Raw genomic sequence first — 16,409 nt, forward strand, 5'->3', positions numbered from 1 at the left:
TTTGCCAAAGTTCCAAAACAATGCAACAGCATATAAAACAGTAATTGCTGCTCCTGGAATTCGAGGAAATCACCTCCAACATCTAAAATACCTCAAAAAAAGGAGCAGCTCTTACAGCCAGAAATTTTTCCCGTCCTCCATCTTGGATTTCTGCTAATACTGTCTTTAATATCCAATAATGCAACTTCAGTCTAGGAACTTGGGCCATTCTTTAGCCCCATTTCGAGATTAGCCTTTAACCCCATTAATTTCCCTATGTTCCTCTAACAAGTGTTGTATTTATTTCCTCCTCCTCTTGGAGGTAGTGAACTAAAATAGGGTCACAGTGGGAAAGAGTTTGCACAGCAGTGCCATAGTCCTTTTGCTTTGTTTCATGTGTATATAATCCAACAAGGTTATATTCTCTCAAGATGGACAACAGGCTGTATCACATAGACAGATGGATGGATTGACGGACTTTGTTCCACCCATATTAAAAGGCCTGGCAGGAATTGGACTTGACTATAAATTATAAAAAGTGCTACTAGAATCCAGTTCATGGAAGGGAGGGAGGAGGGGCTGGGAAGGGAGGTTATTTAAAATTGGAGAACTCAGTGTTGAGTCCTTCGGGTTGTAGGCTGCCCAGGTGGAAGCTAAGGTGTTTTCCTCCGGTTTACGGTGTGGTTGTTTGTGGTAATGGAGGAGGCCAAGGATGGTCATGTCAGAAAGGGAGTGGGATTGGGAGGTCACCACCCATTTTAATTCCCCTTCCCACTCCCTACAGCCTGGAGGACTCGACACTGAGTTCTCCAAGTTCAAGTAACCTCCCTCTCCGTCTCCTGACTCACCCCCCCCCCCCCACACACCTATGACCACTTCACCACCCTGCCTCCGCCATTATCTTTATCAGCAGCCCCCCTACACCCACCCTGAGCCCTGAAGAATGGTTACACCCGAAACGTCGAGTTCTCCACCTCCTGATGCTGCCTGGCTTGCTGTGTTCTTCCAGCCTCTTGCCTATCTACTTAGGATTCCAACATCTGCAATTATTTTTGTTTCGAACAAAAAAAAATGCCAGACCCTTTGTCTTTGGCTGCATGTGCCCTTGAATGTAGTACAGTAAAAAGATGCATCATACTGCATTACTCTTTCTAATGAACAAAGGTGAAGTCGTATTTTAGTTGTAATTTTGTCTATACAGTTCTTGTGCACACTAAAATGATTGTTGCTAAGTTTCTTTAGAGGAATTGTGTCTTAAATTTGCTTTTAGATCCAGCTTTAGCAGTGTGCATTTTTTTTTTAAACCATTCTGCATTTCTGGGTTGAGACTAATGTGCTGCTGAAAAACTGATAACAACAGACTCTAGTGTGGCTTGTGGCTGCAGAATGATCCATTGTTCCACTGGATGTTGTTGTTCTTATTATAAATTCCTTTCATTAGTCATTCCAGTTTAACTAAATATTTAAACTTCATGCACAGTTGCAGAATATAGGCCTCTGAACAGAAGTAGGCCATGCATCCTTTTTAGTCATAAGAGTCCTACAGCACAGAGACAGGCCCTTTGGCCCAAAATGGTTCATGCCAACCAAAATGTCTGTCCAAGCTAACCTTGTTTCCCTGCACTTGGCCTATATCCTTCTAATCCTTTCCTATCCATGTATTTGTCCAAATGTCTTTTAAATGATGTTATGCACCTGCCTCAACCTCATCTGCTGGCAGCTCATTTCATATGCATAACCATCCCCCGTGCCCCCACTACTCTTTCTCCTCTAACCTTAAACTGATGCCCTCTGGTACTCTATTCTCCAACCCTGGGAAAAAGACAGAGTGCATTCACCCTATCCATGCCTCTCATGATCTTGTACACCTCTATAATGACACCCCTCATTCTCCTACGCTCTAAAGAAAAAAGGTCCTTGCTTGTCCAACCTCCTTTTTATAATTCAGTCCATTGAGTTTAGAAATCATCCGTATAAATTTCTTCTGCACTCTTTCCGGTTTAATAACATCCTTCATGTAACAAGGTGGCCAAAACTGAACACAATACTCCAAGTTTGGTCTCACCAACCTCCCGTACAGCTGCAACATAACTTCCCAACCTCTATGCCCCGTGCACTGATGAAGGCCAGTGTGCCAGAAGCTGCCTTCACTGCCCTGTCTAGCTGTGACTCCACTTTCAAAGAACTGTGAACCTGAACTCCAAGATCCCTCTGTTTCACTACATTCCTTAGGGATGTACCTTTCACCATGAAACTCTTACCTTAATTTGACTTTCTAAAATACAAGACCTCACTTATCTATATTAAACACCATTTGCCATTTCTTGGCCCACTTCCTCAGCTGATCAAGTTCTTACTGCAATTTCTGATAACCTCCTCACTGTCCACAATGCCACCTATTTCATCTGCAAACTTACTAATCATGCCTTGTACGTTTTCATCCAAATCATTGATAAAGATGGCAAACATCAATGGGCTCAGCACCAACCTCTGAGGCATTCCACTAGTTGCAGACCTCCGGACCGGCAAGCATCCTTCCACTATTATCCTCTGCTTCCAACCATCAAGCCAATTGTGCATCCAATTTGCCAGCTCCCTCTGGATTCTATGTGATCTAACCTTCCAGAGTAGTGTACCATGTGGAACCTTATCAAAGACCGTACTGAAATCCATATAGACTACGTCTGCCACCCTGTCCTTGTTAACCTTCCTGGCCACTTCATCAAAAAAACTCAAAAAAATTTTGTGAGGCATGATCTCTCACTCACACAGCCATGCTGATTACCTTTTAATCAAACCCTGTCTTTCCAAATGCATATATGTCTTATCTCTCAGAATCTTCTCAAGTAACTTATCCACCACCAATGTTAAGCTTAGTAGTCTATAGTTCCCAGGCTTTTCTTTGCACCTGTTCTTTAGTAATATAAAGGACAAAAGAGAAGCAATAGTGGGCATTGGGTTGCTGGAAAATGACGCTGGAGAGATAGTCATGGGGAACAAGGAAATGGCTGAGGAAGTGAATAATTACTTCCCGTCAGTCTTCACTAGAGGACACAAATAATATCCCAAAAATTCAAGAGTGAGGGAGCAGAGCTGAGTATGATGGCCATCACTTGAGAAGGTGCTAGAAAAACTGAATGGCCTGAAGATGGATAAATTACGTGGACCAGTTGGAGTACACCCCAGAGTCCTAAGGGAGATAGCTGAAGAGATAATGTAGGTGTTAGTGGTGATCTTTCAGGAATCAGGAAGGGTCCCGGGGACTAGAAAATAGTTAACGTGACACCCCTGTTTTAAAAAGAGAGTAAGGCAAAAGACGGAAAATTACAGACCGATTAGCCGAACCGCTGTCGTGAGTAAGATCCTGGAATCTCAGGATGAGATTGCTGAATACGTGGAAGTGTATGGTAAGATATGGCAGTCAGCATGGTTTCATCAAGGGGAAGTCATGCCTGACTAATCTTCTAGAATTCTTTGAGGAAGTAAAGAGCAGGTTAGACCAAGGAGAGCTAATGGATGTGATCCACCTGGACATCAAGAAGACCTTTTGACAAGGTGTCATACAGGAGGCTATTGAGCAAGATAAGGGCTTATGGTGTGAGAGGCAGGGTGCTTGCCTGGATATAAGCTTAGCTGTCTGGCAAAAAGCAGAGAGTGGGCATTCTTCTCAGGATGGCAGCCAATGACAAATAGTGTTCTGCAAGGCTCAATCTTGGAACCACAAATTCTCACTTTATGCAGAAACGATCTACATGAAGGAACTGAGGGCATTCTGGCTAAGTTTGCCGACGATTCAAAGGTAAGTAGAGTGACTGGTAGCATGGAGGCAGGGAGGCTGCAGAAAGATTTGGAAAGGTTAGGAGAGTGGGCAAAGAGTGGCAGATGGACTACAAATGTGGAAAAGTGTAAGATTATGCATTTTGGTAGGAAGAATAGAGGCATGGACTATTTCCTAAATGGGGAGTAAATTCAGAAGTCTGAAGTGTAAAGAGACCTGGGAGTTCTAGTCCAGGATTCTCTCGAGTTAAACTTGCAGGTTGAGTCAGTAGTTGGGAAGGCAAATGCACTGATGGCATTTATTTTGAGAGGACTTGAATATAAAAACAGGGATGTACTTGGGAGGCTCTAAGGCTCTGGTCAGACCACATTTGGAATATTATGTGCAGTTTTGGGCCCCATATCTCAGGAAGGATATACTGGTCTTGGAGTGTGTTCAGAGGAGGTTCACAAGAATGGTCCCAGGAATGAAAAGCTTAACATATGAGGAATGTTTGAGGACTCTAGGTCCATACTCAATGGAGTTTAGACAGATGAGGCGGGATCTAATTGAACCATACAGAATACTGAATGGTCTGGGTAGTAGATATTGGGAAGATTCTTCCATTGGTAGGAAAGACTAGGGACATGAGGGAACAGCCAGAATAAAGGGAAGACCTTTTTAGGACAGAGATAAGGAGAAACTTCTTCAGCCACAGAGTGGTGCATCTATGGAATTCATTGCCATAGAAGGCTGTGGAAGCCAGGTCATTGAGTACACTTAAGACTGAGGTAGGTAGGTTCTTGAGTATCAGGGGTTACAGGGAGAAAGTGTGGGAAATGGGGTTGAGCCATGATTTGAATGGTGGAGCAGACTCTATGAGCTGAATGGCCTAATTTCTGCTCCAGTGTTTTATAGTCTTATGACACCACATTCACTACCCTCTAAGTCTTCTGGGACTTCACCCATGGCTAACGATGATGCAAAAATATCAGCTAGGGCTGCCGCAATTTCTTTTCTAGCCTCTTGCAGTGTTCTTGGATATATCTGGTCAGGATCAGATGATTTATACATTCTAATACATCCAAAACCACCTCTACTGTGATTTGACTGTCTCTAATATATCACCACTAACTTCCCCAAGTTCCCAAGTCATCATGTCTTTCTCCGTGGTAAACACATATTCATTGAGAACCTCACCCATCTTCTACAGTTCTGCAAGTACATGTCCACTTTGGTCCTGAGGGGCCCTATTCTCTTCCTAATATTTTTTCTTTAATATATTTGAAATACCTCTATCATTCAGCAAGATCATCTTTGATGTGGTTGTGGTCGTGATGGGATTTTTTTCAGAACCTTTTTTGGAACCAGCAATTGAAACTAGCTGAGACGTGTGAGGATTCTATTAATTTTAATTTTCTCCATTTTCGTCTTTAAACAACATTTTCTCTACAAGGCAAGCTAACAGTATCAACATTGTTGCTGATGGACATAGGCCTTGCTACTCAAAAGATCACTATGCAAAATAAACTGACAATTTTATTCCGAACATCTACAAGAATAATCTAGATGAATAGTATTGATGTAGTAAATGTTGGCAGTATTGGGTCAGCAGTACGAGGGTAGTTTATTTTGCATCTTGTCTCCAATTTTCGGGGTGTTAACATTGGGTCTCAACTGACAGTGTTCTGTATACAAGCACAACTATTCCTATTTGCCAAATGCATAAAAACATATTTCCACAGAAGAAAGCACAATATTTCATTTAACATAGAAGCTTTCTCCCATTACTTAATACATAAGCATACTATACCTCTTTTTTTTTTTTCTCCCTCCTGTACCCAATCTTGATTCCATTTTAAGAGATATATGCTATTGTCTTGCATGGAATGGTTGAGGTGGGGCCACATTAGCACTTCTGTATTTTAAAAAGAGTCTTTATTGGATTTTATTGATTGTGTTTTGTGTTTATTGTAACTAGTTTTACACTGACCTGAGTGGAAGTGTCCACTCTGTTCTGCCCTATTGCACTACTTCATAATTTTGAGGACCTCATTTGGGTCATCTCTGTCCTCTCCAATATTCTGGATCAAAATGCTCAGTCTTTTCCCCTGTGGCTGTACGCTCTTAATTCTGGGATAGTTCTTACTTATAAATCAATTTTGCACTTTTTCTGCAATGCTTGTAATCTTTTTCACACTTTTTATGGAGCCTGGAATTAGGACCTGTGCACAGCAATCAAAGTGTGAGGTAACCACAGGGTCTGTGAATGTTTAAATGATATAACTGCTTTGAAATCTCTCCCAAATGAACTTTTTTTTTGTATGGTTTTAGTAACCTGGACTGTTTTAACAATTTATGAAAATCCTGCAATCCCATTTTTGATCCACTCCAGTTTGCTACTAAAGTTTAATGCCGCACATACGTAACTTGGAATTTGTTTGCTATGTAATGCCCATTGGGAGTGTATTAATTTTGTCTTGTATTTAGGACAGTTGTCCACTGTATTAATGGCCTGAATAGACTTCATGAAATGCTATTATGTACATAAATTTGTTAATAGCAGTGATGGATTCCTCCCTTCAGAATTCTATAGTCATTAAAATTAATTATATACAGAAATTGATTTTATTTTCGATGGATTTATTTTAAAATGTACATCACTCTCTGCTTAATCAAGCCATTCTCTCTCTCTGCTAGGCATCTCCTGCATCACTGTTTTCAAGCATTAATGGATCATGGAGTAAAGGTGGCTTCGGTGTTGGCCAATTCTTTCAGCAGGCGCTGTTCGTATATTGAAGAGTCAGATGCTCATGTGAAAGAAAAAGCAATCCAGTTTGGATTTGTTTTAGGTAAGAACTGTTTTTCAGTTGCTTTTGCTTTCTAATCCATTCAAGAATCAATCTGAAGGAGAAAATGTATTTTAGACTGTGATACAAATCATTTGGTGTTGATTTAATCTTCAGGATCTACAATTTTTCTTCCAGTCAGAATAAGATACTGGAATCTGTATAATTGAAAAAATTTAATTTTGTGTATGTTTATTTAAAGATTAAATAATTGCCAACTATGTACTGGATATAGCTTATTGAAGGGTATTAAATGTATATCCTTTCCACTGAAAAACCTTTTTGAAGATTAAGATTATTCTTATCCTGTGTATTCCATCGGAAGGGAGGACTGAAGAAAGTAGAATCACGTCAAAATTGACAGCTTACAGGTGATGCAGCAGTTATTTAAGAAGCTGAATTTTAGGGCTCTTGTGGTGCAGTAGCAATTTCCCTCCCTCTGTACAAGGAGGCTTGGGTTCAAGTCACACTTGCTCCAAAGAGATTGATTAGAAAATATAATAAGGCAGAATTTTAGTAGAGAGAATTTCAAATAGTGGATTACTTCCAGTTCATCTGAACTAATGTAGGTGGTCTCTTAATGTTGTATGCCAGGTTACAAAACATACATCCCATGTTTTCATTTTAACAAATTGCAATGCCAATTTTACACTGTAAAGATTTCCTTCGTACTTTTATCTTAACCCGTTACCTGAACTTGTGTTTTTGTTTGTAGAATTTGGAGTTAATAGAACACACATGGCATGTGGCCAGGAAAAGATTGCTGGCATATTCCTTTTTATTTAAAAAGACACATTGCCACCCTGACATTGTAACTTTACAGTGAAGAAGGGCTTTTAAACTTTTGACTATAGGAATAATTAATTTGATCATTGTGCCTTTTATTTAGATTTCATTAGAAACTTGTACTTAGGAAAAATCTGCATTTGATTTGAATTATAAGAAACTGCCTGAATCATGCATATTTCACTGCATCTTCAGTTCATTTTACCACATTCAATTTGTCATAGTAGCAAAGTAGCACATCCATGTAAACAGAAATCAAGTGACTGCAAATTATATCTTTTAAATGTGAACATACTTCAAACCTACAATTCTACGATTGAAAGGTATAGAAATAGTGTTTTGAGAATTTGATTGATTTGCCTTTAAATCATAGAATCTTACAATTCAGCCCATTGTGCCGTTATTGGCTTTCTATAAAAGAGATCCAGTCAGTTATACATCCCTCTTTATTGCCTGTAGTGTTCCAGTTTCTATTCCCTCTTAGTATTTATCCAATTTTGTTGAGAAAGCAACTGATTGCATACATTTGCATCACCCTATCAGCATCACTTATGTAATATTTTTAAACATGATAAATTTGCAAATCAAATGGAAAAACTTTTTTGAATTCTGATATGTAGTTTAAATGGTTCTAGAGCACGATGCTTAAAATGTGCCAGTAGCAAAATGTACAACTAGATACACCTCTGTTTGTATTAATCTTATGTGGCATAGACTTGCTGAAAGTTGGAATATGGATATAGTTTGCATTTGGCCGTAGTAGGTGCTCTACCTATAAATTACACACTATGTTATGCCGGTTTTCAAGATTTTCATTTCCTAAGATGGTGCTTCCCAAACCTTTTACCCTATATGACACATTAGTGCCTCAGGTGTCATGTGATCTAAGTGAACATTTCACGGTTTTGTGGAGTTGGGGTTTGGGCTGGCAGAACTAGGGAGAGGGCAACTGAGCAAGTAGTGTTTGGCAACATGATTTAAGAACCTGAACGGGTGTGATGTTGAGGATTGTTGGGGGAAGGTGATTAAAACTTGGGAACTTCCCCTGAGAAAAAGTAAAATAAGCACTTTTTTAAAAAAAATTGTAGTTAGGGGTTATAGCAGCACCAGGCTGAATTTCAAATTGAGATATTCCTACCAATGACGAAAACATGAACATTTTAAAAGGGCCTCACCACTGCTAAAACTTAGTCCAAGCTTTACAGCTGCCATTGCTGCTTTGAGCTGGTAAAAGTCCCATCCTATAGTTTGACCCATAATTTGGTCCCACCCTCCTCTTGCCCCACCCACCCACTAAAAGGACTGCTGCTCATTCATTTGTGTGTAAAATTTGTTGTGATCCAGCAAAACAGGCAACTTTAGAGAATGTTCTTTTAAATGTTGAAGAGTGATAATTTGGTGTATTTAAAATTGCTCTTTTGCAGCACTTGCCCTTACTTCAGACTAATGCTGTAGAAACTGAGGCATTCTGTGTCCCACAATAAAAGTGAATCTTCTGGGTCATTGTTTGTTTTGTGAGGAACAGTATTTGCCAAATAATATACAGTATATACTCATGTAAAAGTCAGCCCCTTATTTTTGGCCAACAAATCTTGTATTTTCCATATATCTTGTGTAAATGTTGACCCTATTGTATCGCATTATAAACTTCTTACAAAGAAAACTGCATGTTCTCATTAACCCACTTAAACAAAATTGCATTCATTCATTCATATCGGTAACTCAACCCATCGCCCTTTGGTTACTATATTGCGCATCCATCCATCCATTTGTACATCCGTCCATTGAGCCCACTTGGTTTACTACAGCACATTTACTCAGTCTATCAGTATTTATCGCACTTTGTTCACTATACATCCGAATGTTTATGTCGTTAACAAATTCATCATTTTAATTGTCATTATATCTGAGTAAAAGTGAGACATATTAGCTACATTTATCTTTAATTCTTTAACAAATTTGTTAATGTTGCTGAGGTTGATAACATACAAGATTAAATAGGAGGAAAACAGAAGAATTTGGCAGAATTACACATTCAGAATTTAATAAATGTTTCATTTTAAATGTGCTTAACAGTGTGATTTTGCAGGATTTCAATAAATGTTTGACATGTTAAACGTTCATACTGGTACGTATAAATAAAATTGCCTATCAGTAATTCATTCTTGTTTCTCTTTACTGTAATTCATTGTGTTTTTCTTCTTTACCTGGGATTAGTTGTGCGATCAAATCAACTTATGCTAATAATACAGTATTTTGAGCTGCAGCATGAATTTCAGCCCCACAAAACTAGTAACCGTGTATTAGTCAACCCTATAAATTGAACCTTTAAAAATAGCCTAAAAATGTTTGACTTTTGCACAAGTATGTACGGTAATTAGAGAGTTGAGCATGGATGTGGACGTGGATAATGGCATTAATTAGTTTTAATGGGTTACTCAATTGAGAAAAAGTACGATTTTTAGAAAATAATGAGTATTGACTGTACTTATGAGTACAGTGTGAGTACCCATTGTAAGTGGTAAAGACCTGCTGAAGGGATACGGAAAGACATTTTGTAAGATCTCCGAGCCAATTAAGTAACTGGGTTTTTTTCTTTGTTTCTGATTATTATTTTCTTTTATAAGCTGCAGGTATTTTATCAAATAATGTTGTATCTATTATATTTCATAGATGCAGAACAATTTTTTTGTGTGAGATTGAAGTAACAAAAGCAGCCTGTTAAAATCATAACCTCAATTCAGTTCCTAACTTCATACTTAAATCCAGTTTACTGAAATCCCAAGATGATTTTAATGGTGAAAATTTTGAACTATCTAATTTAAATTAATACAACATGAATATACAGACTCCAGATGAGAGTTTTTGCCTGAAACATCGATTTTCCTGCTCTTTGGATGCTGCCTGACATGCTGTCCTTTTCCAGCGCCACTCTCATCTTGACTCTGATCCCAGCATCTGCAGTCCTCACTTTCGTCTAATATAAATATACAGCAAAGTGGGAACTTTTAAACTGATAATTCAGTTTCACTCTTTTAAAACAGTATGGTAATAGTTCTTTTTTTTATATAGGTCTCTAACGTTTCTATGAAATGGTTTTGTTTGCTGGCTGTTCTTGAGTTGCTAGATGTGACATTGTTGAATTCGATCCAAAAAATAGGACTTGCTACTGGTTGTATTCTTCCAGATTCTTCCCCATTAGATAGTTTTCATTTTAATTGTTGTTTGAGTTTAGTTGCACTTTCTGTCTCAGTAGCAGACAATGTGTGTACTTTTGAAGTTATCCTCGTGGAGACTGTACTTATGTCATTCTTTTTTTTTGGAAGTTTATGCCAAAATAAATCCTTTGCCTCTGATATACCTTTGCCTCTGTTATGATTTTTGTTTTTTGTGAAGTGTAGTCTTCTGTTATGTGAAGAAATAAAGTTGCCATAGTCCCAGAGGACCATAGTGCTGCCCTCTCATTTAAGAGAGAGAGATGACGACTGGTGATGGATTAACCATCCCTCAAGCAAGGGGCAAATTTTAGAAGGAGAGACCTTCATGGTAACTTCAGCTGGTGTAGGAATGCTGTTGATGTCACTCTTTGCACATCACAAGTCAGCCAACTGAGTTAACTGACCTCCAAATGTGGAGAAGTGGGCGAGACTTGGATAGCAATCCTCTGTTGTCTTCCTATGTGTGTTTTAAAAAATTCTCAAGGTCAGGTTCGTAGGAGAGTAGTCTGACACAGAACAAACGACCAAGAGGCGAGTCTGCTAGAATATGGGCATTTTATTCCCCGCAGCGTCGCCACAACGGGTCTGGCTTATACTCACTCTACATGTTACCGGATCTGGGAGCCGTCAGTTCTCGTAGAGCGGTTGCCAACAACCCACGCTCGGCGGTTAAACGTAACCCCGGAGCAGACTCACCGAACTGGAGACTTTTCCAGCTGATATACTCTTTTCCAGATATAAACATTCATGTGAACAGCAGAGCAAGGCTAAAAAACACATTCCATTCTGGTTACATACAGATAAGAAGATTCACACGGGGAGGTGTGTAATAAGATTCACACGGGACTAAGCAACACCTCCATTCCGGTTAGATTCACACATGTATTGGGATATAATTTTTAACCGTTTCACCACAATGTGTAATTCTGGGGAAAACAAATGGAGTTGCAGGTACAAATGTATGTAGGAAGAAATAGCTCACTGCCTAGTTTGAGTCTCTTCAGCACAGACTCATGGCAGTTAGCATTACGTGAGACTCCACCATCTGAGATCAATACTTTATATAACTCCATGTTGCTTATGGTCATATTACCAGAATTGGTTCAATTAAAGTTCTTAACATCATGACCACCTCCAAGGAGAACACTGAACAACTCAGGATTTGGAGATGCCGGTGTTGGACTGGGGTGTACAAAGTTAAAAATCTCACAACACCAGGTTATAGTCCAACAGCTGATTGTGAGATCACCTGATGAAGGAGCATCGCTCTGAAAGCTAAAGTGCTTCCAATTAAACCTGTTGGACTGTAACCTGGTGTTGTGTGATTTTTAACTTTGAACAACTCGGTGTTGTCTTGAACAACTCACTTTTGCAAGCCAACCATAAAAAACAAAAACTGAAAGAACTGCAGATGCTGTAAATCAGAAACAAAAGCAGAAGTTTCTGGAAAAGCTCAGGTTGGCAGCACCTGTGAAGACAAATCAGTTAATGTTTTGGGTCACCCACATAGAAAAACCAATATATATACTTGGGTGGAATTTCTTATTCAGGGTAAGTCCTTTCTGAATAGGTTTTATGGCAATATTTTAGAAGTGTTTAGTGACCAGGCACACAAGTCAGCTGAGACCAAATTACTTGAATATTGACTTAAGACATATCTCTTTTGTATAAGATGCATTTAAATTCTGTGCAAAGTATCCATTCATAACTGAGATACAGGGTACATTCTAATATGTTTAATGATTTTGTTTTTTCTTTTCTGTTTCCCCCCACTTCTGTAGGTGGCTTTCTTTCTGATGCAGGCTGGTATAGTGATGCTGAGAAGGTGTTCCTTTCTTGTCTGCAGCTATGCTCGCTACATGATGAGGTACTTCATTGGTTTCGTGCAGTTGAATGCTGCGTCAGGTGTGTACTAGCAAAGAAGGCAAAGACTTTTGTTTACTTACCATCTTTGACAATGTCAGAAGTACTGAATTAGCTATGAAAAGTTTGAAATGGTCTGAAATGTAATCACTGGTGTAGTAAAATATGGCAACAATTTGTGCACAACAGTCTCAAATAACAAATGACCAGATTATTTGTTCTGTTCTTAATTAATGAACAGATTTTTGCCAGAATACCTAGGAAACTGCTTTTCTTGTAAATAGTCTAATGGAACCTTCAGTTTAATGGCCCATGTGAATGATGGTCCCACCAACATGGCAGCACATTTTCAATATTGTATTGAAGTGTCAGTCTGGATTATATGCATAAGCCCACGGAGTCTGGTTTGAACATAGAGCCTTATTCCTCAGGAGGGTGTACAATGTCAATACTATAAAATTGAATATTATAATTTCTGTACATAATATGAAGGTCATCCAGTCAGCAACTTGCTAAGGATATTTGGGTTCTTAGAAAGAGGACATACTTTGATTTTTCTTCCTGGCCCTTTTAACAGTGACGAAAGGCTTCCTTGCAGCCCTTTTTCAGTATATGCTGCTGTGTGATTTGATTGTTTGACCATATTTGACGTATATAAATTTGTCACGTTTGCCAATTCCTTACAGTGTGAAACTTGGATCAGAGAGTGACTTTATGGGTTGAAATTTAATCACCTGATTTTTGATGGAATACATGAAAATATATCACTTTGCATTCCAGTTTTCTGAACAGTGGAATTGTAAGTGAGGCCCCAAATTGCAATTGTCCTTTTCAGAAGGAAAATAGTATTCCACCTTAAAGATCCAGACTTTTTATTATCTGATTAGATTTTTTCTAAATTTTAGCAATTGCAGGATCACAGCGCCATCATAACAGAAACAACCTGATAAATAGTTGTACATATTATACTTTCCAGTCCATGACGCAACTAGTCAAATGCACGAATTTGCAGATGGTGGCCCAGATTTTGTGGGACTGTAATGGTGATGCTATCAGTACTCAATCAAACAATACCTCTCCAGTGACTGCATACTCACACTAACGCATGGAAATCAGGAAATTACTGTCCCAGACCTTTATAGATCCTATTGTAATTGTATCTCGCTTCCAGACTTGGCATTCAAATGTATTAAAATATAAATGAAACTTTTTATACTTTTTTCTTTCTCTCCCTCTCTCTCTTTCCCCCCCCCCCCCCCCTCTCCAGGTTCCTTTCTTGCTTTAGTTTCTCTGTAGATGATTTAACATTGAATTTACTATTCCAGCTTTCACTTCCTGCATTGTGGAAACAGACCGACGAAGAGCAACCCAGCCAGACCCATTCCCTTACATTTATCCCTTCACCTAAAACTATGGGCAATTTAGCATGGCCAATTCACCTAACCTGCACGTTTTTGGACTGTGGGAGGAAACCCACGCAGACACTGGGAGAATGTGCAAACTCCAAACAGACAGTTGCCTGAGGCGGGAATTGAACCCAGGTCTCTGGCACTGTGAGGCAGCTCTTCAAACTGATTTTGTTTAAAACATGTACACTTGCTTGCCCTGTTCACACACCCCAATTCCCTCCTCAGAAATGTGCTATTTTTGATTTCTAATTATGCTAGTGTTAGAACTCATATTTTCCAATGAGAGCCATGGAGTCTGGAGGGAGATTCAGGTATAACTTTATTTTGGTACAATTTTGTTGCAGCTTCAGATTTTCTTTGCAGTAAGGCACACAAAAACTACAGATTGTATACAGCTTTAAAACTTAGAGCACATTGCCCAGTGCAACACTCCCTCCTCTTCTCCCCCCCCCCCCCCCCCCACATAGTTCCAAGTAAAATCACTGAACCACAAAGAAGTAGACAGGTTGATGGTCCACCCACGGTCATAATGTTTTCACAGACTTTAGTGATAAGAGGGACCATTTCTGTTGGCTGAAACTGGTTTTCGTTTTGGTGATTTTTTTTTGTATATGTGGATCTATAACTACTTTGGAATCTATATCTATGAAGGATCCAAACAAAAAAATTACTCTTAATATTGCAACAGAATGATTCAGAGAAACAATTACTTACTGTAAAATGTTCTTGTCTATGTAAGCAAATGCAGCTGCCCATTCTATCCCCGCCAGTAACCTTGATTAAACTTGTTCGACCAGCTGAGATTACATTGGTCAAGTATTTTCCCACAGACTTAACTACTGTCAGCCATGTTCTATAGAGCTTGTCGGGGTCAGCTGTTATTGGTCATTTGGTGCTGTTCAGTCATGGGCAGCCCTAACAGCTAGTTCCAGTTTAAAAAGTCTAGTGAAAGGTTAGCATTGTTAGTTCATCACTTGTTGCAGAAATCAGGCTATTATTTGCAGTTTTCTTCTTGTGTTTTGAGGAACTTCCAGTTATGGTTTAGAAAAAAAAATCTGTTGAATTCAATATTGGCAATGTAGTCCTGTTATGAAGTTGAAGGTGTGTACTGTACCTTTAAGAGAAAGTGAATGTTGTTCTGAACTGAGAGCTTACACGCACCTGTGTGTATGACTAGATGGCAGTCCCAAAGTGTACTGAAAAATTGAAAACATGTAACATTTAGCTGTAAAATGGGTACCTGAGTTTTGGTTGCTGGTTTAGCAACAATTTGAATTTAACCAATCAGTTTAAATTATACCCCAGGATGCTAAAACCCAATCGAGTTTGAACTTACTGTTTTGCCAACATCGAACCAATGAAATGATCCAGTGTTGGGGGGTGAAAACTGGTCAGGGAACAACTGCCATTGAGACAGAAACACATGGAGAGCTAATATCTTGCTCTCCCAAGAAATTAGGAAACATTGTCTTTAAGGGTACCTTTTCATATGAAACATATTCGCAGATCTTCAGCCGGAAGAAGAAAGACAACAGTGGCTGTGTAGTTTTGGAATTAAGTTGATGTAATTTTAGTAAGTGTCTTATTGGAACAGTTGTATTGTTAGAGTTGGAGGCAGATAATCAGTGAAGAGAAAAGGATCTTATAATTGTGAATAATTGTTTGATATTCACTTTGACTTTTAACAAAAAATTGCTGTTATTTTCTTTAAATAGTGGAACTTTAGAGTTCTGTCACTCCTGTTTTAACAGATTGCGAGGCTAGGTGAGCTTTTCTGGGTGTTTGGTTTAATTAATGAGGGGTTCACCTCCGTGTCATAGCAATTATTTTTAAATGTTCAAACATTGTTATTTACAGTTTAAATCTGGGAATCATGCAAACCTAGCTATGTTGTAATTTTCAAGAATGAGCTATTTATGTATGTATTCTATGTACCCAGACAGATTTTTAACTTTGAAAACTAATTGGAAACTATCCAAGGCAAACCAATTACAAAAATTTAAAAAAGCTTCCAGTTTAAATTCAGCAAAAGTTCTGTCACAGGAGGTGGGCATCATTGAGCAAGGCTGGCATTTGTTGGCCTCTCTCATTGCTCTTGAAGTGAACAGCTTGCTTGACTATTACTTTTCTCAGAATACAGAAAGGAATCTTTGATCTGAAATTTCACCTGGGTACAACAGTTTGGTTCTTGGATACTGAGCAAATATATTAATCCTTTTAAAGAGTAATCAGCATTAAAGATTCCAGTTCATATTAGGAATGTTGTCAGTTACTGTGAACTTACTGACTGGTTTATTAAGTGGCTGAATCATAAAGGAATCTATTCAAGTAAAAGTTCAGAATGTACATTAAGATTCTGTTAACATGTAGTGTAAGCATAGACTATTACACTTTTAAAATATGCTTAATTGTAATCTTATGCCATTTAGGTAACATTTTCATAGTGGAAACTTTAATATTTTCAATTCTGTTTGTAGGACTTACAGTATATTCAACCTATATATTGTTTTTCTCATCTGCAATATTGCATTAAGAGGCTATGAAACAT

General features: G+C 38.6%; 1 protein-coding gene across 3 annotated transcripts in view; it reads left to right on the forward strand.

Annotated features, from left to right (window-relative positions):
• appbp2 (amyloid beta precursor protein binding protein 2) overlaps positions 1–16,409 on the forward strand; it is a 91,735-nt gene that overhangs the window by 46,703 nt on the left and 28,623 nt on the right. For all 3 annotated transcript variants that reach the window (XM_087977385.1, XM_043718527.2, XM_043718528.2), the window contains 2 exons: positions 6,437–6,588; positions 12,371–12,494. In XM_087977385.1, coding sequence (XP_087833511.1) covers positions 6,437–6,588; positions 12,371–12,494 — 276 coding nt within the window. The remainder of the gene's footprint in view (positions 1–6,436; positions 6,589–12,370; positions 12,495–16,409) is intronic.

Source organism: Chiloscyllium plagiosum, unplaced genomic scaffold (assembly GCF_037043375.1).
Source record: "Chiloscyllium plagiosum isolate Xiang-an unplaced genomic scaffold, Cpla_swu_hap1 HiC_scaffold_31, whole genome shotgun sequence".
Lineage (NCBI taxonomy): Eukaryota > Metazoa > Chordata > Chondrichthyes > Orectolobiformes > Hemiscylliidae > Chiloscyllium > Chiloscyllium plagiosum.